Source organism: Patella vulgata, chromosome 7, assembly GCF_932274485.2.
Source record: "Patella vulgata chromosome 7, xgPatVulg1.2, whole genome shotgun sequence".
NCBI classification, from domain to species: domain Eukaryota; kingdom Metazoa; phylum Mollusca; class Gastropoda; family Patellidae; genus Patella; species Patella vulgata.
This window is the reverse complement of record NC_065885.2, coordinates 3744985-3770450: the sequence shown is the minus strand read 5'-3', so window position 1 is coordinate 3770450 and position 25466 is coordinate 3744985. Positions and strand designations below refer to the sequence as shown.

At 36.0% G+C, this 25466-nt stretch overlaps 3 protein-coding genes across 11 annotated transcripts in view; 2 read left to right on the top strand and 1 right to left on the bottom strand.

Moving 5' to 3' along the window:
* Positions 1-25466, bottom strand: part of LOC126827127 (beta,beta-carotene 15,15'-dioxygenase) — a 46646-nt gene that overhangs the window by 3150 nt on the left and 18030 nt on the right. The window contains exons 1-8 of one of the 8 annotated variants that reach the window (XM_050556340.2): positions 7300-7351; positions 5592-5688; positions 4429-4687; positions 3717-3858; positions 2651-2792; positions 1776-1984; positions 989-1237; positions 691-790 (exon numbers count right to left, since the gene is read on the bottom strand). In XM_050556340.2, coding sequence (XP_050412297.1) covers positions 691-790; positions 989-1237; positions 1776-1984; positions 2651-2792; positions 3717-3858; positions 4429-4687; positions 5592-5688; positions 7300-7326 — 1225 coding nt within the window. In that variant the 5' untranslated portion in view covers positions 7327-7351. Of the gene's footprint in view, positions 1-690; positions 791-988; positions 1238-1775; positions 1985-2650; positions 2793-3716; positions 3859-4428; positions 4688-5591; positions 5689-6113; positions 6141-6506; positions 6595-6777; positions 7110-7226; positions 7352-25466 lie in introns of those variants that run through there. The other 7 variants (XM_050556343.2, XM_050556341.2, XM_050556345.2 and 4 more) reach the window with 7 other exon arrangements.
* Positions 7384-14172, top strand: LOC126827139 (uncharacterized). 2 transcript variants are annotated; one of them, XM_050556370.2, is made up of 10 exons: positions 7384-7642; positions 8106-8221; positions 9270-10373; positions 10654-10837; positions 11027-11236; positions 11414-11560; positions 11855-12043; positions 12418-12670; positions 13070-13223; positions 13678-14172. In XM_050556370.2, the coding sequence occupies exons 3-7, from the start codon at positions 9883-9885 to the stop codon at positions 11912-11914; spliced, it is 1092 nt and encodes a 363-aa protein (XP_050412327.1). In that variant the 5' UTR covers positions 7384-7642; positions 8106-8221; positions 9270-9882; the 3' UTR covers positions 11915-12043; positions 12418-12670; positions 13070-13223; positions 13678-14172. The 2 variants fall into 2 exon arrangements, with proteins under 2 accessions (XP_050412327.1, XP_050412328.1); XM_050556371.1 differs by lacking the exon at positions 7384-7642 and adding an exon at positions 7857-7916.
* The window catches only part of LOC126828125 (protein dispatched homolog 3), a 49690-nt gene continuing 41778 nt past the window's right edge, over positions 17555-25466 (top strand). The window contains exon 1 of the mRNA XM_056102493.1: positions 17555-18031. The gene's annotated coding sequence lies outside the window, so the exon portion shown is untranslated. The remainder of the gene's footprint in view (positions 18032-25466) is intronic.

The following is a 25466-nucleotide window of genomic DNA, read 5'->3' as shown; positions in this document are numbered from 1 at the left end:
CGCGCAAGCGAATTGTTGAAATAAAATTGAACCAAATGTTAGTCCCGAAATGACCTAGTTTGTGTGAGTGGAGGTTAAACCTTTCTCTCTCTCTCTCTCTCTCTCTCTCTCTCCCCGGAGGACTCGGAAAAAACCCATGAGGTTGGACAGGTGACCCTACTCCTTGTCACATGCGACTGGGTTATGTGAGTGGATGTTAACCCTCTCTCTCTCTCCCCGGAGGAGGACTCGGACTCCTTGTCACATGCGACTGGGTTATCGAAACGATTGATTTAATGACAGACCTTATGATACAGCGCTCACATGCTACACCCCCCCCCCCCACAATAAAATCTAATTTACGAAATGAAATGAAATGAAATGGGGTTTAACGTCCTACTGTTCTGCTCCTAACCTGGGCTAATGAAGACGGGCATACGCCATACAGTGTGCAATGAGGGAAATTTTGCCAGGGCAGCTGCGCTACGGCCTATTCTTAATTGAATTCCAACTGCCAAGGGATCTTTTACGTGCACGCCAATGTGTACACGGGACCTCCGTTTTTCGTTCCATCCAAACGACTAGACAGCTGTCCTTGTCAGGCCCTCCATCCTGCATTACTGAATCTAATGATACTTGGTAACGGACATGTAAAATTTGACCTAAACCAGGGTCTCCTGGTAAAATGACGATCTTTTAATAAAAGTTTACCTTTATTGTAAAGGTCAGGCGTACAAAAAATACTTCCATCATTTTGTAAAACTGCTGTAGCTTTTGTATCAAGAGTGATGAGATTCTTGTTTACTTCCGCCTGTAAATCAAAACAAACAATCTTAAAACAGACAGATAGTTGTCAAGGGTTCTTTTACGTGCACTCCAATGAATACAAGAGACCATGTGTTGTTTTTTTGTCCCATTCAAACGACTAGTCAGTCATGGCTGGTAAATAAACTGAAGATGAACCCTGATCTTACGAACACCTCAGATAAAAAGTGAATTTGCTACTTACCTTGGTGACATCCAAGGGAACAACGAATCTAGCAAATAATGGGGCATAACCTAGCTGCAAAATAGCATTTCCTTGAAGACTTTCCACATAAAGTTTATTCACGGAATCCACATCTTTATACCACACAAGATCAATGACAAGTTGGCCATCTTCTTCGTAACAATTCACGTAATGAAACACAAAAAATGGATCCGTAACGTATTTGACATTTATCTCCTTTCCATCCTTTCTAATAATATGGAACACTGACTGCAAAAAGAAATTATTACATAACTAATAACATTAATAGTCCCCCTTGTGTAGCCATAAAAATAATTTTTGTAACATGGATGGGAATTCCTCTTTTGTTCTTTTCATTGAATAAGCAGATTGTTTTCCCTCTAGTAGATTGGGTGGATCTTAACTGTGCAATAATTAGACATGTTCAATGTTATTGTACGCTTTTGCTGGTTTACACTAGTTTTAGTAGAAATCATATAAAGAAGTGGCCTTTGTGGTTAAACCTGCCAATTTGCCGATTTCAAAAAAGCACTGTTAAATTTGATGTAACAGTGCTATTTTGTCGGGGGAGGGGGTGTGGATGGCAAAATGGTTAGCACATGCACGTTGTATCATGAGGTCTGTCCTTGGGTCACCTGTCCAACCTCGTGGGTTTTCTCCGGGTCCTCCAGTTTCCTCCCACTGCTAAAGAAAGACCCCTACACACAAGCAAATTATTGAAATAAATTGAACCATGTGTTAGTCCCGTAATAACCTAGTTGTCTGACGCATCATATTAAACGATTACCTGTTCTTCGGGATAACTGACTAAGCAATCCTCAATAGTTGAATTTGTAAATTTTCTAAATATCAGACGCCCAATGCTGTACACAAATGGCTGCTCCAAAATAACGAAATAATTCTCTGACATCCCAAAACTATGATTATAGCTGATATTCCATTTCCATCTGGATGGAGCAGACGCCACAATTTTTGAATTCTCGAAATCAAGATCCCCTGATAAAAAATTGAAATGAAAATCATTAATTCTTAATTTAAATACAGACCACTTTAGAATGAAAATGAAATGAAATAAATTGGGGTTTAACGTCCTACTGTTTTGCTCCAAACTTGGCTAATGAAGTCGGGCATACGCCATACAGTGTGCTATGAGGGAAATTTTGCTCGGACAGTGGCACTACGGCCTACTCTTATATCAAATTCCAACTGTCAAGGGATCTTTTACGTGCACGCTAATGTGTACACGGGACCTAGATTTTCCGTCCTGCATCACTGTCCAGGGAGAACCACCCCGAAAAATCTGGATGAACCATAGTGACATGGTCAGGTCTAAATATTAAGGCCACCTGCAGATTTCGTCAAGGTTGCAAAATGTAAATAGGGTTAGGGCACGTGATTGTTGACAAGATTGTGGGTTAGGGTTAGTGTAGGGGTTAGGGCAAGTGCTAGTCCTCTTAAGATCTTATGACCTTTGATGAAATCTGCAGGTGGCCTTAATATTTAGAACTAACAGAGAGAGAGAGAAATGGGGTATACCATGTAACGCCTCCCAACCTCCCTTTTGAAAAAGGACTTATGCCCTAACATTGCATGACTGTCGAACAACTTCTGTTTTTAAATTCCTTTTAGAGGCAAGTGTACAATGTAGTTTAAAATTATTACCGTCAGATTTAGCGGGTATCTGTACAATGTTGTACGCTGCTTTCGGGTCAAAGTTGGTTGCTAGGTTGTAGATAGAGCCATCTTTTTCCAGATGTGGATGAGCAGTTGACAGATGTACGGTCACATATTTACCTAAATCAGCCTGAAATTATTCAACAAATCATTCCATTCATAATTTAAACTAATTTTACTATAAATATAATTATTCAACAAATCATTTCATTCATAATTTCAATATAATTTAAACTTTACTATGGATACAAATAGGTTCCTACTAATAATATGTTATTGCTTTGTGGGGGTGGGGGGGCTGTATGGACTGTCATGGAGTCAAGTCGCGTGGTTTTGAGCACACACTTGTACATGACAAGGAGTCAGGTTGCCTGCCCAATCTTATTGTTTTTCTCTAGGTCCTCCGGTTTCCTCTATGTTCAAACGAATTACTGAAATGAACATGAAGCAAATGTTAGTCCCGAAATGACCTAGTTTGTGTTGAGTGGATGTTAAACCCCATTTCTCACTCTCTTTACAAACTAGAAGGATTTTTTATACATCAAAGTTGACATTCATCCAAATGAGCAAGCCAATTATAGAAACAAAATTGAACTATATATTAGTCCCTAAATGACCTAGTTGTGTCATGTGTTAAACCATGGCCGAATGGTTAGCACGTACGCACTGTATCATAAGGTCTGTCATTGAGTCAACTGGCGTGGTTTTGATTCCCTGGTTGTACGTGACAAGGACTAGGGTCGCCTGTCCAACCTCGTGTTTTTTTTTTCGGGTCCTCCAGTTTCCTCACACTGCTAACTAAAGACCCCCATGCACAAGCGAATTATTGAAATAAAACTGAACCAAAATGACCTGGTTTGTGTCGAGTGGATGTTAAACACCATCTCTTCCCCTCTTTCACACTTGCTTTTTTATTAAAAAATACCAGATTCTTACATTTTTACCTTGAAAATTTTTATTTTTTTATTTTTTAACTTTACAATTTTATTTAGTTCTTAGATGATTTTACTGAAATATTTACTATGAAGCATTTAATTTCTGAAAAAAAATATACCTGATCTATTTTAGATAAAGTTTGTGGATCTACACGATTCATTTTTTGTGTTTCTGTCAGGGCCCACAGCTGATCGCCTCTCTCTATAATATTAACAGATGTATTGTCTGTTGGTGACTCTGACGTAAAAAGGGAAAAAAACCTGGAAAGAAATTTTTGTCCATATTCATAGATAGGTTGCCAGGTAACGAATTCTACGGGAAATGAAATGAAATGGGGTTTAACTTCCTACTGTTCTGCTCTGAACTGGGCTAATGAAGACGGGCATGCGCCATACAGTGTGCTATGAGGGAAATTTTGCCCGGACAGCGGCACTACGGCTTTCTCTTATATAGAATTCCAACTGTCAAGGGATCTTTTACGTGCATGCCAATGTGTACACAGGGCCTTGGTTTTTCATCCCATCCGAATGACTAGACAGCTGTCCTGCATCACTGACAAGAGAGAATCACGCCGGAAAATCTGGATGAACTTTCTCGGCCGATGCAGGGACCGAACATCCGACCTCCAGACGAGCAAGCCAGCTTCTTACCCACTTAGCCGCCGTGATCCCCACAAACAATAGTGGATAAAGGACGGACTGAAAACACTATAAGTCCTTATTTCAATATGGGCACACGTAAAACAGCACTATTGACCATAAAAAATATTTGTGTCTATCAATTCAAAAAAAAAAAATGTTTTCGTTATTTTCAAAGACAGTTGTTTTTACCTGGAGAAAATGCTCTTGCAAGGATCAGGTAGAGCATTTGTTCCGAACTGGTTCACAACCAAGCGATTAGCTTTATAGCAGGCTTCCCATGATTCACTGTTCAATATTTTACTTTGAAACTTTACTTCTCCGTTTTCTATTATGAATCGTAGAAGTACAGCCATTCCATCAAATAAATGTTTCATTTTACTGTCGCCAATCTGAAAAACTCCAGAACCGTTTCTGTACAAGGATCCCTTCACCCAACTTGGTATGGTGCCTAAAAATATCAGAGATGAAATTAAATGTGAGAGAGTGAGAGAGTGAGGGAGAGAGACAGTTTAACGTCCACATTTCGGGAGTAAAATATGGTTCTATTTCATTTCGTAGGGGTCTTTAACAGTGGGAGGAAATCGAAGGACCCGGAGAAAACCCATGAGGTTGGACAGGCGACCCTACTCCTTGTCACATACAACCTGGGAATCGAAACCCCACCAGTTGACTCAATGACAGATCTCATGATACAATGCGCACGCGCTAACCATTCGGCCATTCATCCCCCCCCCCACCCACATATAAATCATCTAGAATTATTTTTGTTGAAGTCTGGTTATATTAAAGGGAATGGGAGCTTACATGATATTAGACCGTCCTAATTCCTACCAGAAACTCATTTGACCCAATTCTGGCTGGTTCGTTTTAAATTGGATTAAGAATCCTGGTAATAGTATTTAATGGTATGGGTAAGTGCAGGAAGACCACACTACACACAAAACAAAACATATAAGACAAACCTGTGGATAAGACAAACTACACAGACATTACAATAGATAAACAACAAATATCAAATCAAATCAATGAGAGAGAGAGAAAAGTGGGGTTTAATGTCCACTTGACACAAACTAGGTCATTTTGGGACTAACATATGGTTCAATTTTATTTCAATAATTCGCTTGCACGTAGGGGTCTTTAGAAATGGGAGAAAACTGGAGGACCCGGAGAAAACCCACGAGGTTGGACAGGCGACCCTACTTCTTGTCACGTACAACCTGGGATTCAAAACCACGCCAGTTGACTCAATGACAGGCCTTATGATACAGCACGCACGTGCTAACCATTTGGCCATCCAACCCCCTATTCAAGTGAATGGTTCCGGGGACCAGCTGTAAGTATCTACATTTTACCTTTAACTGCTAATGGCACCGGATCTGGAAGTTGTGATTCTGGGTTATATTGCTGCCATACTGGCACAAATTCCTCTGTTTGTGACATGTTTCTCTCCTGTAAATATAAACACACACTAATAATAATAATAATGATAATATTAATAATAATCATTTTCACTGCTCTGTGGTGGCGCTTTACAATGAAAATATACAAAGACAACCAGTGATTACGTTTTTAGTGTAAGGAATGATTTGTAATAAAAGAATCTTCAATGAAAAAAATGGAATTAAACAGTTAGAAGGTTTAATGGATCCATGTGATTTAAAGCGTCGACACATGGATCCAAAATTTTCACAGTCTACAACAGAATACTGTAGCGTCCTCTAACCAGAGGTCTGCTATCAGTGAAGGTAATTCTGCCACCAGTGACTTCTTCCGGTGAGTCACGGACCAAGCTTTTCGGACGAGCGGTTAAGAGATTAGCCAAAAGGTAATCTTCCCTTGCTCAAAAACGAACAACAACTTGTAAATTAAATTACCATTTATTCGTAAAGAACTTCTAAACTCAGGAGTCTTAGATACAAACAATGTTGCAGTGTTTTAGATACCTATCAAGCATTCAGTAGCGAAAGGGGGCCCAGATCGCAATGATAACAATGGCACTATACAAGGCATTAAATTAATGTACATGAAACAACTAGTCAAAATCATAATAACAAAACAAACCGGGAGGAACTAAATGACAGTGTAAAAATATATACAATGGCATTAAATTAACATAACAACATACTACGTAAAACAATCACTATACATATTAAATGGCATATATTGCATAATTTGGTTTGATTTATATTAATATACAATGCATATAAATTAGGATATTAAATTATTATTTTAATCAATTATGGTGATAAGGAGCGAAAGAGACCTACCCTAACTTCCCACTAAACTAAATCCATGGCCTAAGGCCAAATGGAAAGATTGCAAAATCATATTCTAAAAAACAGGAATCAGCTCTCCTATGTCTTGTCTGCGATATCACTTCTGTGGAAGCAGACGTTAAACACCAAGAAGATAGATAGATACCACGATCCCGAAACCGAAACTAGACTTGCTAATTTGCTTCCTCAAAAAACTAGTCATAACTTATTGTCATTTCCTTCTAATCTACTCCGTATTTTTGTTATGTATTTTTATACATGCCTCATTAAAAACTAAATTTCTGTGCCAACAACCACTGAATATTGGATTCAAGCACTCCAAATTAAACGCTTACAATGTTAACCTGAGCTGCTTGCACCATATACTGTACTGCAAAGTGCAAGGAAGTCCGACTGGTCGTTTATGATTGCATGCGCGAAAGAGACCTACCCTAACTTCCCACTAAACCAAATCCATGGCCTAAGGCCAAATGGAAAGATTGCAAAATCATATTCTAAAAAACAGGAATCAGCTTCGGCTCTCCTATGTCTTGTCTGCGATATCACTTATGTGGAAGCAAACGTTAAACACCAAGAAGATAGATAGATACGACGATCCCGAAACCGAAACTAGACTTGCTAATTTGCTTCCTAAAAAAACTACAGTCATAACTTATTGTCATTTCCTTCTAATCTACTCCGTATTTTTGTTATGTATTTTTATATACATGCCTCATTAAAAACTAAATTTCTGTGCCAACAACCACTGAATATTGGATTCAAGCACTCCAAAATAAACGCTTACAATGTTAACCTGAGCTGCTTGCACCATAGAACTGTCGCATGCGCGTAAGAGACCTACCCTACAATACTTCCGGTATATTAACAACACCACCAGGTAATGTGTGGAGTTCGACTATTTCTGTGTATAATTTATTTCATTATGGTTGTTTGTGCTTTATATGGATGCCCAGCACGCAAGGCCAATAATCGGGGGCTATCATTTCACTGCCTGCCAAAGAACAATACAGAATGGAAAAATGATCTTTTGAGGGTTATTAAAGCAGACAGAGCAGATAAACTCAACGAAAAAAACTTGGTCTTGGTGCTATGCTCCAGACACTTCACGTCTGATTGTTTCGAAGAGCGTCAGTAAACATGTCAATATTATATTATAAAGGCTATACATACATAAAGATATGGTGTTGAATAAATAAATGCATTCCCACCATGAAGTATAAATGTAATACCATAGTATATCGAATGAAATAAGGTAAAAGTACAACTACTAACTACAATAACAAAGAAAGATCAGATGAAGAAAGTGAAGTTTGTTATTGTTTATAAAAAATCTGCTGTCGGCGTACGGTGGCACAATTTACCCAAATCCACCATTATTTCAGCTCACATTATCATAATTAGGTAATTTCTTATACATACCAAATTGTCATTTTTAATTTAATTTAATTTAATAACGTTTCTGTTTCAATAATAGTGCCAGTCGGCGGGGTACATTAAAATTTATTGCCAACTACATAAAATTTTCTGAAACGAAATAACAATTTTCATCGTAAAATAATATCCAAGGTTGTTTTTTTTGTTTTTTTTTAGATGTGAGAAAGAAAACGGGTTTAGCCTATCATGTATTGAAGCCAGGAAGTGTCCCTACCTTGAATCTCCACGTTAAAAGTATTGTCACAAAAAAGCTGGCTACTCGAAAGCCACCTGTAAGTTTGCATACTTTCATTTAAGCCTACTTTTTTCTGTTGCATATCTTCATTGTAGACTATTTGTAATAAAATAACATTCAATGTTTAATTATTTGAGAAATTGTCTGCCCCTTTAGTTTGATATACATTATGCATATTTTAGTAATTTTATTATATAATGATAAGCAAACAACCCTACATATGACCACGTGGTTAAAATATTATGGATCGAATCCTGTTGGGTTGGACGTGCCAATTGAGTGCTCCTTTAGTTTGATATAAATTATGCGTATTTGAGTGATTTTATTATAATGATAAGCAAACAACCCTTCGTATGACCACGTGGTTAAAATATGTAAATGGCACAACGTGATGTTATGGATCGAATCCTGTTGGGTTGGACGTGCCAATTGCTTTTATTTCATTTTCTTGTATACAACGATCAATATTGAAATAAATGATGTGTATTTAAGTGATTTTATTATATAACAATAAGCAAATAACAATTGCATTACTGAATTGAATTATGAGGTAGTTCTCCAGATGAGCCTTGAACACATGAATGAAAAGTGTGATGTTTATTGGGTTACTTACTCTGGTTATGACTGAGGGTTTAAGAGAAATTTACTACTTTAGTTAACCCCTAAAGATGACAATTAATAATTCAGTTAAATGTTTTGGTTGAGAGGGCAGTTATCATATGTAGTTATAAATCAGGGGTCACCAAACTTCGGCCCACGGGCCGAATACGGCCTGCAGCATCAGTTTGCTAGGCCCGCCATTGCATGCTGAAAAAAATAACTTTGTTTAAATGTTCTAACTTGGTGACATTTTGGTAAGATTAAGATATTTTAACATTTGTATTATTTTGTATATTTCATGTATTTATAAATAAATAGAATGATTATCCTTATTTTTTGTGTACATTCAGTGTATTCTGTATTCAGTGTATTGATTAAACATGCACATGAAAGAATGGTAATATTTCACAATAGAATATTGCAACTCTGAGCTTTATGTGGAGGTCAAACTATCATTTATTTGTGTTCATTACCATACATTTCAGAAAGAAAGAGCTGTACCGGATGTTCTCATTCAACCAGAACTTGAAAATGATTTAACCTTGAAGTTTAAAGACCTGCAGGTGTCTGAGTTACCTCCAGGGTGGCTTGTTTATTCTTCTAAGGACAGCAGTTATGAGTTTTATAAAGTTGAAGGTAGTGCCATCAACCTTCATCTTAGTGTTTATAGCGATCTACAGTGTCACGTCCGCTACATGAATTTTCTATTTCCAGAAAAACTTAAAGTAACATCAGATATCTATTCATTTCTTCAAAGTGTAGAAAATATGACCTTGTGCCCTGGAATTTCGTCTCCACATTTAAATACTGATATTGGTAGTACATCCACTAAACAGTATTTTCAACATGTTAACCTGTGTATGGTAACTCCACATCAAATTAGTTATGCAAAATGTGTTCGCTCCACAAACTGTAAAGGTTTTGTTGAAAACAGTAAAGACATGTATGTTTTTTGTAGACAGATTAAGCGTGAATTAACTGTAAAAAATAACCTATTGAATAAGTCAAAAGAAAAGAAAACTTTAGCTGTGAAGACACCTTTACAGAAGGTCAGCAAAGGTTTGCTGTCTAAGGCTTTGAAGGACACCCGTAAAAAAAATGAAGAAATTAAATAAACAACTTTTAACTATACGCACACAACTCAGTACAGAAAAAGTATCCATTGATTCTTCACAGCATCAGTCTTTATTTGAAATCATTAAAGATAATATCATTTCAGATCCTTTTATTAAATTATTCTGGGAAGAGCAGAAAAAAGCATTTTCAAGGGCAAAGCGTGGACATGTATGGCATCCTATGATGATTCGTATGGCAATACTGCTTCATTCACAAAGCCCAAGTGCGTATAGAACCCTGCAAGATATAGGAATACTAAAGCTCCCAGGTGAATCGACACTTCAAGATTATACCAACTTTGTGAAGCCATCTCCTGGATTTCATATAGAGATCTTAAAGGAAATTAAAGAAGCTGCTGACAAACTGACATCTAATCATCAGAAGTGGATAAATATACTTTTTGACGAGATGAGTATAAAATCTCATCTCGTCTTTGACAGAGAAAATGGAAATGTTATTGGTTTCATTAATAGGTAAGCACACATTTTCTTAAAACTTTTCTAGTTTCAATTTAAATCAGAAATTTCACATGTAGTATACACGTAGGTCTATGTGTAAGGTTACATTTTACAGCATTGGTAACATGTGCATTGTTTACATCAGACATAGTAGCACTAACTGGTCTGGGTAGAATTGGTGCCTTTTTAAATCATGGCCATTAGTCAATTTGTGCAATCAAAAGGAAATAGCTGGATTAAAAAGAATTTTAAAATTAGGTGTGGAAAAATAAACTCATAAATTTTCATCTTTCAGGTCCACTATTGGTGATCTCTCCAGTAATATCGCAACCCACTGTCTTGTCTTAATGGCTGTAGGAATAACAAGTAGTCTTAAATACAGTCTGGCATGGTTCCCGACTAAATCAACTAGTGCAAGTGATCTGTATACTATATTTTGGGAAGCTGTTGCCCATCTCGAAACCTACTGCCATCTTAAGGTTAGTCGAAAACTTTTATTACAGTACATGTACATATTTTAGAAAACCAAGGTAATATGTTTAGCTCTTGAAAAATGAAATCAAATGAATAAGTATTCAGATGTGACCCAACCAAAAGTGAAATGATCCAAATTCTCTCATTTACATGTACATAATATCACATTCATCTGTCAATGTTTTTTCTTGTAGGTTATTTCTGCCATGTGTGATAAAGTTGTATCAAATATGAAATTCATTGCCATTCATGGCAAAGAAGGAATTACCTATAAAACACCTAATCTGTTTGCTAACGACACTCCAAGAGATATTTATTTCATATCAGATCCCCCACATTTACTGAAAACAGTCAGAAACAACTTATCCACCTCTGGAAGTAACAAAAACACAAGATTCCTGTCTGTAAGGTCATTTTGATTATTACCATTATCTGTTGAAGTATTATTAGGAACAATTAACTCAGAATACTGAATATGATTGGAAAGGAATTATTACATTCTGTAAATAAATTAAGTGGATAAATGAATCATGTTTGGGAACATTGGATTTTATAATTTAAAACCTTTTGTGTCATTTCAGAAAAACGGAAAGAATATTCTGTGGAAACATATTGTTGATGTTTATAATAAAGACATACAGAATGAGTTAAGTCGAGCAAGCATATTAACATACAACCACATTCATTTAAATTCATATTCTGTAATGAAGGTGAATTTAGCTGCTCAGGTAAGTTTTTAATTGTCAAAATAGTGTACCTAATGAATGCAAAATAAATTTGAGATGTTAATGTAGTAAATGAGTAGTGATTTCCCTCATTTTCAGAAATTTGTTCCATCATACTTACTAATTGTCTTAAGAAGTTATCTATTTCCCAATATCTTTTTGGTCATTCTTGCTCAAAAATATTCTTAATTTTAGCTACAATGGCGTTCATTGACAAAATTAAAGTAGCAATACAATAATCTTGGGATTAATCAATTTTGGATTGTGAATAATTGTGAAGCCTTTTATTTATCTCAGGTAATGAGTATGTCAGTTGCTAAAATTATGGAGGAATATGGTGGAAATGAAGCAAGTTAAACTGCTAAGTTTGTGTCTTTGGTTGATAGATTTTTTGATTGTATGAATGTAAGGTCCTTAAATGAGGGTTTAAGAAAACGTAAGCCTGATTTAATGCCTTACACAAGTTTGGAAGATCCACGGTTTAAGGTATATGATGTTTTGAAGTCACTATTATTTAATGATCATTATAATCCTTTATAAATATAGGATGTGTAATTTTTTAATCTTGATGAAATTCACAAATACTCTGGTACATGTAACTTACGTAAACTAATGTCCAAAAGAAAGTATACTTACTAAAAATATGACTAAGTTTTGTTTAAATTAAAAACATTTGATAAAACAATATTGAACATGACATTTGCATCCAAACTCAATATTTCTGGGCAAAAAAACCCCAAACAAATTGACATACAATGGAAAAATGACATTGGTTGATGCAGCACGAAATGGACTGTGTATACTTTCTTTTGGACATTAGTGTCCTGTGTACTTTCAAAAGATACATTTTAACCCTCTAGTTCCTGTTAGATGATTTCCTTGGATACTTAAATGAATGGAAAAATAAAGTGGAGAGCAAAGAAGGCTTCAATAAATGAAATGAAATGAAATGGAGTTTAACGTCCTACTGTTCTGCTCCTAACCTGGGCTAATGAAGACGGGCATACGCCATACAGTGTGCTATGAGGGAAATTTTGAGGCTTCAATAAAACTGAAAAAGCAAAGCAAAGATGTTTCTAAGTCCCCAGACATTCAAGGGTTTAGTTATGACAAGTGAGCTTTGTGTTATTTAATTTTCTATCTATGAAACTCCTATCTTTGTTTGATTTTGAATTAGAGGACCTGGGTTCTTATTCCACTTGTGAGTAAATGGTGGAGGCTGGAGGGCTAACAAAAAATGTTTTGTTCTTCTGATGACATGGTAAGCCAAGGTCCAGTGCATTATGGGAGTGCAATATAATAACACCTTAATACTTGAAATTTGTAACAAGAGCAGGCAATAATATCCCTTTTCATTAGCGTTTATAAGTGCTATGTTCAAATTATTGGGTCAAATATTAAATGCAATTCTATAGTACAGTTTTGACAATTTAACTTTTGCTTTAAAATAGTCATTGTATTTTCTGATTTGAGATAATGAAAATATAAAATACTTCCTTTTTATTTTTTCAGCTCATGCAGTGGTAGAGGCCACACAGTTTCTCTTGAGAAGTGGTGTGAGTTTTGTTTTAACAAATAAATTTTGCCAGGATCTGGTTGAAGAGCATTTTGGGCATCATAGGGCATTGGGAAGACGGAATGAAAATCCTACTGTTTATCAATTTGGGTATGATCTTTTCTAAGAGGTTTATTATAGGAACTTCAAGAATTCACCTCCATTGAAGCCAATACGTACTGCACTTTTAGGTATTTATTGGGTAATAAACCCCATACATTTCATGTTCTCAAGGGAGGTGGATGGCTGAATGGTTAGCGCATGCACGCTGTATCATAAGGTCTGTCATGGAGTCAATTTGTTTGGTTTCAATTCCCTGGTTGTATGTGACAAGTAGTAGGGTCCCCTGTCCAACTTCATGGGTTTCCTCCCACTGCTAAAGACCCCTACGCACAAACAAATTATTGAAATAAAATTGAACCATATGTTAGTCCCGCAATTACCTACTTTGTATCGAGTGGACGTTAAACCCCATTTCGGATAATGATACAACCCAGTGGACAATAAGCCCCATTTCATATCCTGATATAGAATACACTGTACTTTTTATTTGTATCAATTTCAGATATCAGGAAAATAAACTAAGACAGCAGAGGAGTTTAACTTTATTATTAAAACCTAATGGCAATATAACAAAGAAGAGAAAAGAGAAATGTGTAGTTATTGATGACACTCCATTAAAAAAAAAAAGAAAAGAAAATTAACACCAGATAATTACTGCCCGAGTTATAGTCCTCAATCAGTACGAAAAGTCTTTTGGACGCTGTAGAGGTTAAAGTTATTCTGATTGACTTTTACCCAGTGTTGATAACAAACTTGATAGAATTGAGATATTCTGATACATTTACATATTGATTTAATTTACATTTTTACAGAGCTCTAAACTGCTCTGACCCATAACTTACTGACTTGAAATAGGCCAACTATGATTTGTGAAACATCATTACTGTGAAGGACTCTAGTAATTTTTTAAGTCTTTTCTTAAACCCTTTGTGAATTTTGAGACCTTGCCTTTTGATTTTGCAGTGAACTGTTCCAACATTCTTTTACATTTGTGATGTGCCCTAATAATAAAATATTTATTAATGCATAATTTCATTCCCTTAAGTAAATATCACTGTCATCATATTGTGGTGTACCTACAGTACCTGACGGAGATGACACAGCACGGATAAAATCTTTTGTTATTAACTTATTTGAAACACATGTTTTCAAAAACTCAGATATACTTATGTGCCTGGTAAGCTGGGATTTTGGGTAAAGTCGCCGAAAAGTCATTTCTAATCCTAAAAAAAAATCTGCTGTCTCTTTGTTAACATATGTTAAGCCTCCACGATCTAGAATCTTAACAAAATTAAATGATGCGCTCTCAGAAGATTGGTGTGTCTTGATATTTTGTAACATATTTACTAATTGTTCTTTTCCCTGCACCTTGAGAAATTTTTTTAAAAGCTTTGATATAACAGAACCAGCAATATAACATATAACTTCTTTCTCCACATTAGTGACGGGCTTGTGACTTGCATATGTTTAATTTTAAAAGCATCTCAAAGTATTTGATGAAGATTAGGGTAATTAAATGGCTATTAACATTTAAATTTTCAGCTATTTCAGATGATATCCTTGGTATGCATGCGTGAAATTCTGACCAAGAATCGATTGGTTTAGCAATACCATTTGTGCAAGATACCAGATGATCAAAGCTCTTTTGAAGGCTTGAGTATAGAGAGGTTACTGAAAAACAACGTAAAATTCAGTTACTCCTTTTTCATAAAAATGAAGTATTTAAAATACCACTTTAGAAATTACACAGTAATTGAAACATGAAGTCCTAATAAATTATAATCTTTCCTAAAATTACAATAGTAATATGAAAATGAAATGGTGTTTATAATCCTACTGTTTTGCTCCAACTGGGCTAATGAAGATGGGCATACGCCATGCAGTGTGCTATGAGAGAAATTTTGTGTGGACAGTCACGCTACAGCCCACTCTTTTGTCAGATTCCAACTGCCAAGGGATCTTTTACATGTACACCAATGTGTTCACTTGAATTCGATTTTTCGTCCCATCCGAATAACTAGATAACTGTCCTCGTCAGGCCCTCCACCCTGTACCACTGATCTGGGGAAACCATGCCAGAAATATGGGTATATTAGTACATAGCTAATCAAATATTTAAACATTATACAATATTAAAAATGCATTATGTAAGAGCCAAATCGAACTAATTACAGGGTTTTATTTTGGCTTCAAATGATGTATAAATTATTCTTTAAACATATAATCAACTCTCTAGATCATCAGATGACACAGATGTAAACATTAAAATACAATCTCCATTTAATGATTTAATTTAATAATGTGATCACCATTTAATGAATGAATCTAAAAATGGAAAAGCAAGGCTTAGTCTTGATTAACAATGCTACAGTAATAGACACTATTTGCCAGATCTTGTCAAAAATCCAAACATCGCTTAGAATAAAGTAATTTGAATGAAATTTTCAATATATTAATTTAATTTTGAATGATTTATTTCGGAACTATAATAACATGAACAGCCAACTCTTACCTAAATTGTGTATAATGGATCTTTAAAATTAAGAGTAATAAATACAACTAAAAATCCCCATCAAAATTGAAAACACTAGGACAAAATAGAAATAACAAGTTAATAAAACAAATTACATTCTTAGTTAACAAATTTATCATAATCGCATCAACAAAGCAACAAAACAAAGAATATTACAACACAATGAAGAAGAGTTTATAAGGATGCAATAACATTAAAAATAAGTAAACACAATTTTATCACAGTGTCAACAAATTACAAATTACCATTACACAACTGTACGTCCGCAAAAAAGGGGTTAGACATCTGTGCTCCAGCAACAACAGTCTCAAACTGGTCCAAAGTTACCAAAAGTAGCGAGTTCTTCAATTTCAAAATAAGAAAAAGGGATAATGCTTCCTATTGTTTTTTAACTACTGAGATCAATCAATCATGTAATAATATTTAATCTTAAAAAATGTCCAAACATCACAGAATTGATAATAATACATGAATGTAACTCAGTTACAATAAGTGGCGGGTGATATCTTTTTTCAGCTATTTCAGTGTTCATAATGCGACCTAATTACATGTATATATATATTGTGGGAATATGGAACAAGCTGTTAGTTGGGGAGATATAAAGCGTAATTATGAATGTCTATATCAATTTTGATAAAAACAACATTTGATTTAATTTAATGACAATATTTGCAGATAAACCAAAGTTGTCTCACTATTTATAGATCTAGAGTCAGAGAGGGGTGCATATGCCATATGTTTAATAAGTTCTAGTAGCCTATAAAATTAACTTATTTTCAAGATGTTACATGCATTACATTAATAATGAAATTAAGTAAAACATATTTTACATATAATTGTTTTACACATAGATTCTAACACACACACTTACAGCTGATCCATTATCATTTGTAGTACTACTAGCTGTTGACTTAATAATGGCAGTGGCTATTTGCCACATGTGGTAAGCAAGAATTTCAAAATAGCCTTACGACTACAGACCGCAATTGTTACCCGATTTTAATGAAACTTACAGAGTATGATAACATTGATAACATCTCTGAGTAGCCAAAATTTTCGGCCACTTCCGGTTAGCGGTTTCCGAGATATCAGGTTACCACACATTTCATGTGGCACGGCTACAGACCACAATTATCAACCGATTTTAACGAAACTTACAGATTATAATAACATTAATAATATCTCAAACTAGCCAAAATTTCGGCCACTTCCGGTTAGCGGTTTCCGAGATATCAGGTTACCACACATTTCATGTGGCACGGCTACAGACCACAATTATCAACCGATTTCAATGAAACTTACAGATTATAATAAGAGTATTAATATCTCAAACTAGCCAATATTTCGGCCACTTCCGGTTAGCGGTTTCCGAGATATCGGGTTACCATACATTTCATGTGGCACGGCTACAGACAACAATTATCAACCGATTTCAATGAAACTTGCAGATTATAATTACTTTAATAATATCGAAGAGTAGCCAACATTTCAGCCATTTCCGGTTAGCGGTTTCCGAGATATCAGGTTACCACACATTTCATATGGCACGGCTACAGACCACAATTATCAACCGATTTCAATGAAACTTGCAGATTATAATTATTTTAATAATATCTCAGAGTAGCCAAAATTCGGCCACTTCCGGTCAGCGGTTTCCGAGAAATAAGGTTCCCACGCATTTCATGTGGCACGGCTACAGACCACAATTATCAACCGATTTTAATGAAACTTACAGAATATGATAACATTAATAATATCTCAGAGTAGGCAACATTTCGACCACATTATATACGATCTATGATATTATATACGATCTATGATATTATATACGATCTATGCTTGCACTTCAGGAAGAGATTTCGACAAACTCATCCGCAGAGAATTTCCCTTCGGCCGCTCTAGTCACGAAGACAGGGCTATGGTCATTATGAACCAGTCAGTAGTAATTTCTTAGATAAAATTCAGAAACTATTTTCCAGTTTATTCAAAAATAAATCAAGCATTTTAAATTTGAAGCAACTAATTATCGCATGTTCCATTAAATGATACTAAGACTGACTCCGAGGTCACACTGCCGTCTTTCCACAGAGCTTGGAGAAGGCTTTGATAAAACTGTTTGAGATCGAGATTGTAAACAAAACCACGTGCTTCCGGTGACGTCATGATGTTTATTATTATTATTGGCGCATGCCAATGACAGTCTTTGTTTACAGCAGATAGGTGAGTAATATTTAGAAAGATAAATTATAATAAAGGAAAATACATCTCCAGCTTGTCTGCTTTCTAAAAGACAACGTCGACTAAAAACAAAATGGATTGAAAGGTAAACTGCATGTAGTTGTACTGTCTGCTTATCTCTCTAAACACATCTGTCAAAAATTCTTCCATTTTCTAAGTTCTTTTTCTTAATTTCTCTTGTAGGCCATGTCAGACAGCCAGTGCCAATAATGGTGCTGTGTCATGGTTACAGCATGCTTTTGTTATTTTGTGCTTCCAGAAACCGAACATAGTTCTCATAGAAATTTTTTGAAGGGATTTTTGATCTTGCAAGTTAATAAATATTAATGACTATATATTTAGGCCTGAAATTAGTTGCAAGACCTACTAGCCTACTTACAATTTTAATTGTGACAGTAAGATTATAATTAAATTTTAAAGAATTTACATAAAATTAATTATGAACATGAAGAGGGTTATTAGGATTTATAAGATGTGAAGAGATAGAACAACCCCGTTAAATGTTCCGAAATTGAAAATTATGTCGAACTCATGAACAATTAATTCCTTTAATGTATGGTACTTAAATAACATCTAGAAGTATGGTTATAAAATAAACAAAAACACAACACAACATGGATATAATTATGAGTTGGTATACATGTTTTTTGTTCATTGGTTGCGAGAGAGAGAGAGAGAGAAATGGGGTTTAATGTCCTCTCGATACAAACTAGGTCATTTCAGGACTAACACATGGTTCAATTTTATTTCAATAATTTGTTCATCTGTAGGGGTCTTTAGCAGTGGGATGAAATCGGAGGACCTGGAGAAAACCCACGGGGTTGGACAGGCGATCCTACTCCTTGTTACGTACAACCTGGGAATCGAAACCCCACCAGTTGACTCAATGACAGACAGTATGATACAGCGTGTACGTGCTAACCATTCGGCCATTCATCCGCCCTTCATTGGTTAGAGTGTTTGTGTGTCTGTTTTAGGAGCCACCTTGGCTAAATGAGTAAGACGCTGGCTTGCTAATCTGGAGGTCGCGTGTTCAATCCCTGCATTGGACGAGAAAGTTCATCAGAATTTTCCGATATGGTTTCCCCTTGTCATTGGTGCAGGACGGAGGGTCTGACAAGGGCAGCTGTCTAGCCATTCGGATGGGACAAAAGAAGATCCCATGTATATAAAAGTAGGCCATAGTGTCGCAAAATATCCCTCATAGTATAGCACAATGTGGTGCTATTTTTAGCACATAATAAGAAGCTACAATACAACATGATATTGAAATGTCAATCGGGTTTAATTGGGTCAAGGACAAAAAATTTAATCTCACGTCGGCATTTATACCCACCCACTCTCATTAGCCCAGTAGACCTTAAACCCATTTCATTTTATTTTGTGTGTCATGTCTGCAGGTTTTTCTTTTATCAGTTTTTTGGGGGGTAGTTCAGTCCTCCAACAAACTTTGTAAGCAAAATTATTACAGCCCAATTATCAGTTATCAAAATTTCCCAGCCCAATTATCAGTTATCAAGGTTTCCCAGCCCAGTTATCAGTTATCAAGATTTCCCAGCCCAGTGTTGTCAGACGAGAAAATTTTTCAAGATTGACCAACCTAGATCAATCTGATTAAAACACAGATCCTATTTTGTTTCGTTTTTATAGTTCAACATTTCGTTTTACTTGTCTTTACTACACTTGGATCTGGAAGAGTTTTTATCATTGACGTGTTCTGAATGGTGTGAGGTATTAGCCAATGAAATGGTCTGTTAAGGCGAGCTTTAGGCGTATTTTGCACTGAACATCTATGTTGATTGGTTAATCAAATGTCTGACGTCATAGGTCAAAAGCTGCTCATATGATCTCCGACGCGACCTATCTCTACAACCGGTCATATCTTCATGTAGCGTAGGCCATCGAAAGTATAAAAAAACGAAACGAAATATAGATCTGTATTTTAATCTGATTGAACCTGGTTTACCCATGCCTGGGAACGAAAAGCGTCTGGTTATTCGAGTGGAAGGAATACTCAAGATGAATAACTCACAGCTTGAATTGTAAATATGAGGATAATGCCCTGGTCGGTACAGAAAAATTAAAAACCACTTCATTTCTCATTTCTTTTTTCTTAGCGGTATTATATGTAGGTAAGATTACATAAAGAGAGAGAAATGGGATTTAACGTCCACTCAACACAAACTAGGTCATTTCGGGACTAACATATGGTTCAATTTTATTTCAATAATTCGCTTGCGTGTAGGGGTCTTTAGCAGTGGGAGGAAACCGGAGGACCCGAAGAAAACCCACGAGGTTGGACAGGCGACCCTACTCCTTGTCACGTACAACCGGGGATTTGAAACCACGCCAGTCAACTCAATGACAGACTTTATGATACAATGCGCGCACGCTAACCATTCAGCCATCCAACCCCCCAGACCCATCAGATGACATTGAGAGATGATTATGGTCTTGTCATGTTAATATATGTCTAATTAATAGTTTATATAATATTTAAGGCCTAAAGAAAATCCTGCAATAAGCAGATTTAGGTCTTTCATATTGCTTGTCATGGTGTTTTAAAATGCACCAAGCTGATGGCCATGTGAATGAAACAAAATGCCATAGCTCTTTGTTAATGTCAACCATATTGCTAGAAGCATATATTAATATTACAGAAATTTTTGAATACTGTATTTACGAAGCAGTTCAGTCAGTTCATTCTGAGGCTAAACCAAATTAATTTTTTGTTCTTTGTTAGCCTTTTCATCGGATCTGTTTGAAATTTATATGCATCAATGAATTTAGTGAAATGAAGAAGCCTATTGAATTTCAGCCTTTTTCGGTTTATTTCTTCCAGAGTTATGGCCCTTGTTTCACTTTGTTGAACCTTATAAACGCTCGAATGATGAAAGGTATCATCTGATCTGTGTGAAATTTTTATGGATCATTTAGTGAAACAAAGAATCCTATTGAATTTCAGCAATTTCTGTTAATTTGTTCTGGAGTTATGACCCTTGTTTCACTTTGTTGCACGCTCTAACGACAAAAGTTATCATCCAATCTGTATGAAATTTATATGCATCGCGGCAACATTTAAATTAGTAAAACTAGGAAGGCTATTTTTTACAGCAATTTCCATTAATTTCTTCTGGAGTTATGGCCCTTGTTTCACTTTGTTGAATCTTGTGAACGTTTGAATGAAAAAAGTTACCATCCAATTTGTATGAAATTCATATGCATTTAATTAGTAAAACAAAAAAAGTCTGTCAAATTTCAACAATTTCTGTAAATTACTTCCAGATTTTTGATTTTTAGAACCTTGTGAACCCACAAACGGCAAGATTTATAATCTGATCTGCATGAAATTGTCCGGTAAATGCCCCGAATTACCTACAAAAGAATAAATATGCAACAACCCTTGTCGACCACTCTGACGAATTATCTGCGGTGGGCATATGTTGTCTTGCCTGGCAACTTATCTTTGTTTTTAAATTATTTATTCCCCTGCAAGATATAAGAAGGAAATGTTTAACTTGTGATGGCCTAATTACCATAACTGATGGACTACTGGGTAAAATGTAATGATTTTAGATTTCAAAGAAAATGGAATACAGAAGACAATATTTGACATTAAGAACTTTTTTAATGGGGGAAAAAGCAAAAAACTTGAAGTCATTATCTATACTTAACATGATCATCAAATGTCACATCCTGTATTTATGACGTCAGGTAATATTCAATATACCATAGTTAACCAAATAAATGCCTCGGAAGTTTGGTGGTCAAGCGTTCTAATACCTACATTTTAGATCATAAGGTCTGTCATTGAGTATGGGGGTTGAATGGCCAAATAATTAACGTGTTGTATCATAAGGTCTGTCATTTAGTCAACTGCCGTGGTTTCGATTCCCCGGTTGTTCGTGACAAGGAATAGGGTAGCATGTCCAACCTTGTGGGTTTTCTCCGGTTCTTTTAATTTCCTCCTACAGCTAAAGACCCCCTACTTGCAAGCGAATTATTGAAATTAAAATTGAACCATATGTTAGTCCCGAAATGACTTGGTTTGTGACCTGTGGACTTTAAACCCATCTCTCTCTCTCTATCTCTCTCTCTCTCTCTATCCCTCTCTTTCGGACTAATGAATACGGGTCGCCATCTCTCTCTATCTCTCTCTCTCTCTATCCCTCTCTTTCGGACTAATGAATACGGGTCGCCATCTCTCTCTATCTCTCTCTCTCTCTATCCCTCTCTTTCGGACTAATGAATACGGGTCGCCATCTCTCTCTATCTCTCTCTCTCTCTATCCCTCTCTTTCGGACTAATGAATACGGGTCGCCATCTGATAGGAAGAGTGACATAATACCATTTTGTAATTTTTTATGTTCTATGGTGATTATGTTCTCTGCTTTGAGTTTTTGAGAAACATTACAATCAAGCTGCTTTAATTTGTGTCTTTTAAAGAATGTTTTATGGATTTGGCAGGTAATTTATACCAATAGGGAATTGTAATAATCTGGTTTTCAAATAGACCCATTAACCAACATGTCGCACAGTTGGGAATACCATTAATCTAGTTTTGTAACGTATCCATTAACCAATAGTTTATTTAGTGACTACATTAAAAGACACGGATCATCATTGGAATGTTTCGTATGCTAATATGTATTCATATTGATTAGGTAGCATTTAACTGAGTAAATAAAATATTAAACATACATTATGCAAGAGCTAAACCTGTCTATTGCAGGTCTTTCTTTAGGCCTGAAATGTTATACAATGTACATGTGTATAAACTATTAATTAGACATTTATTAACAAAACAAGACCATAATAGACTTTTGGTGGTATCGAATACTCGAGATTTTAACTAAATTAGAATGGATCGCCATTTAAAAATTTGATTTAAAAATGGGAACGCGAGACTAAGTCTCGTATATAACAGTGCCCTGGTTACCACAATGCACATATCTTGTCAAAGCAACAAACAATGATAACTTGGCTTAGAATGAAGTAATTTGAATGAAATTTTCAATATTTTCATTTCACATTATCTATTTTTGAACTGTTGTAGTAAGAATGGTCAGATCTTTATATAAATCTTACATAATGTAATTTTAATATTAACAGTACATGTAGCTAATCTCAGTGATCTGGGGGGTTGGGTGAACAAGGTGTTGTTAAGGCATGTACGTGACAAGGAGTAGGGTCGACTTCCTAACCTCACAACGTTTATCCAGGTTTTCTAGTTTCCTCCTACAGTAAGCAAATTATTGAAATAAAATTGTACCATATATTAGTCTTTCACTCTCTCTGGTTCCACAGCTATAGACCCCAACCAGCTAACTAATTATTGAAATAAATAGTACCATACATTAGTAGCCTACAGTAGCATCGAAATCTCTCTAGACACATGAACAGTCACATGGCACACTGCTTATATTATTTACTCATACATCACACATGCATCACACCACAGTGACACATGCATGTAGATTAAATGACAAAGTAAAAATTTATATTTATCATTGATTCCATGACGGGGGTTGGATGTCCGAATGGTTAGCACATGTGCGCTGTATCAAAAGGTCTGTCATTCAGTCAACTGGTTTTCTCCGGTTTCCTCCCATTGCTAAAGACCCCTACACACTAGCGAATTATTCAAATGAAATTGAGCTATATGTTAGTCCCGAAATGATCTAGTTTGTGTCGAGTGGACATGATAGGGGAAGGTTTGTAAACATGTATTCAGAGAAATGGGGTTCAACGTCCACTCGACACAAACTAGGTCATTTCGGGACTAACATATGGTTTAATTTTATTTCAATAATTCGCTTGCACATAGGGGTCTTTAGCAGTGTGAGGAAACCGGAGGACCTGGAAAAAACCCACGAGGTTAGACAGGCGACCCTACTCCTTGTCACGTACAACCGGGGATTCGAAACCACGCCAGTCGACTCAATGACAGACTGTATGATACAGCCCGCGCACCCTAACCATTCAGCCACCCAACCCCCCGGGCTAATGAAGACGGGCATATGCCATACAGTGTGGTATGAGGGAAATTTTGCCCTGGCAGCGGCACTATCGCCTACTCTTATATCGAATTCCAACTGCCAAGGGATCTTTTACATGCATTCCAATGTATACACGGGACCTCGGTTTTTCGTTTCATCCGAAGGAGTAGACAGCTGTCCTTGTCAGGCCCTCCGTTCTGCATCACTGACAAGGGGGAACCACGTCGGAAAATCCTGATGAACTTTCTCGGCCATTGCAGGGATCGAACCCCTGACCTCCAGACTAGTGAGCCAGCGTCTTAACCACCTAGCAACCGTGACTCCCCGGTAACTGGAAGAGGGTGACGACTGGTATGTGTCTCTCTTTTGTGGACTGAGGTGGGGCAGTTGTCTGTTAAATTCACTGGACGAGTAGGTCTGTCCTGAGTTCAACTTTCAACGGTATAATTTTTTGTTACTTGATTTGTTGAAAACTTTTACATGCATGTAAGCTTATTAGAGTATGTTAAATTATTTGGTTAAGAACGGTAAATGAGAGTTGAAGAAGCAAAAGAAAAAAAATAATTTTTTTTTCTACTGAGTGATTAAAAAGTATTTAAGAAATTAGAAAAGCGTTTTTTTTTCGCTGTCATATATAGTTCCTTTTATTTCAACAGCCAAGATGGCGGCACATGCAGTTGTCATTTCTATCTGTTTTTGTCTCATCCAAATAACTAGACAAGGGGGCACCACGCTAGAAATTCCTGAAGAACTTTTATGGCCAGCATCGGGAATTCCCAGGTTACCCAGACAACGACTTACATGTACTTATTTAGCCTTGCCTGATAGTGGATACCAGGATCCCCAGTTTAGCCAGACAAATTTGGTTAGTTATTCAACCATCATGGCTCCCCCAGACAATTTTTTTGTACTTTTGAGCCTTGCCCAATCTGATTAAAATACAGATCTATATTTCGTTTCGTTTTTTTATACTCTCAATGGCCTCTACTGCATGAAGATCTGACCAGTTGTAGTGGAAGATCTCCTCAGGTGACATACCAGCGGCTTTTGACCTTATGACGTCAGACATTGATTAATCAATCAGCATTAATCAGAGGTCATAAGAGCGACTTTTGACTCTATGACGTCAGACATTTAATTAACCAATCAGCGTTGATGTTTCTAGTGGGTTACCCACCTCACGTCCAAAACTCGCTGAAACAGACCGTTTCATTGGCTAATCCCCCACATCATCCAAAATGCGGGTTATATAACAACTCTCCCAGATCTTTGTGTAGTAAAAACAAGTAAAATAAAATTTTGAACTGTAAAAAATGAAATGAAATATGATCTGTGTTTTAATCAGATTGAGTCTTTCCTGATACTTTACGTAAAAGTCTGCTTCCCCTGAACTTTTCGACAATCTTTGACCCCAGACCATTTGTTTATTTTTAATCAAGTATATTATATATTAATTTTTATCTCAAACTTAAAGAAGCTAAATCGCTAACATTTGGGACCTAGAAATTGACAAAAGTCGGT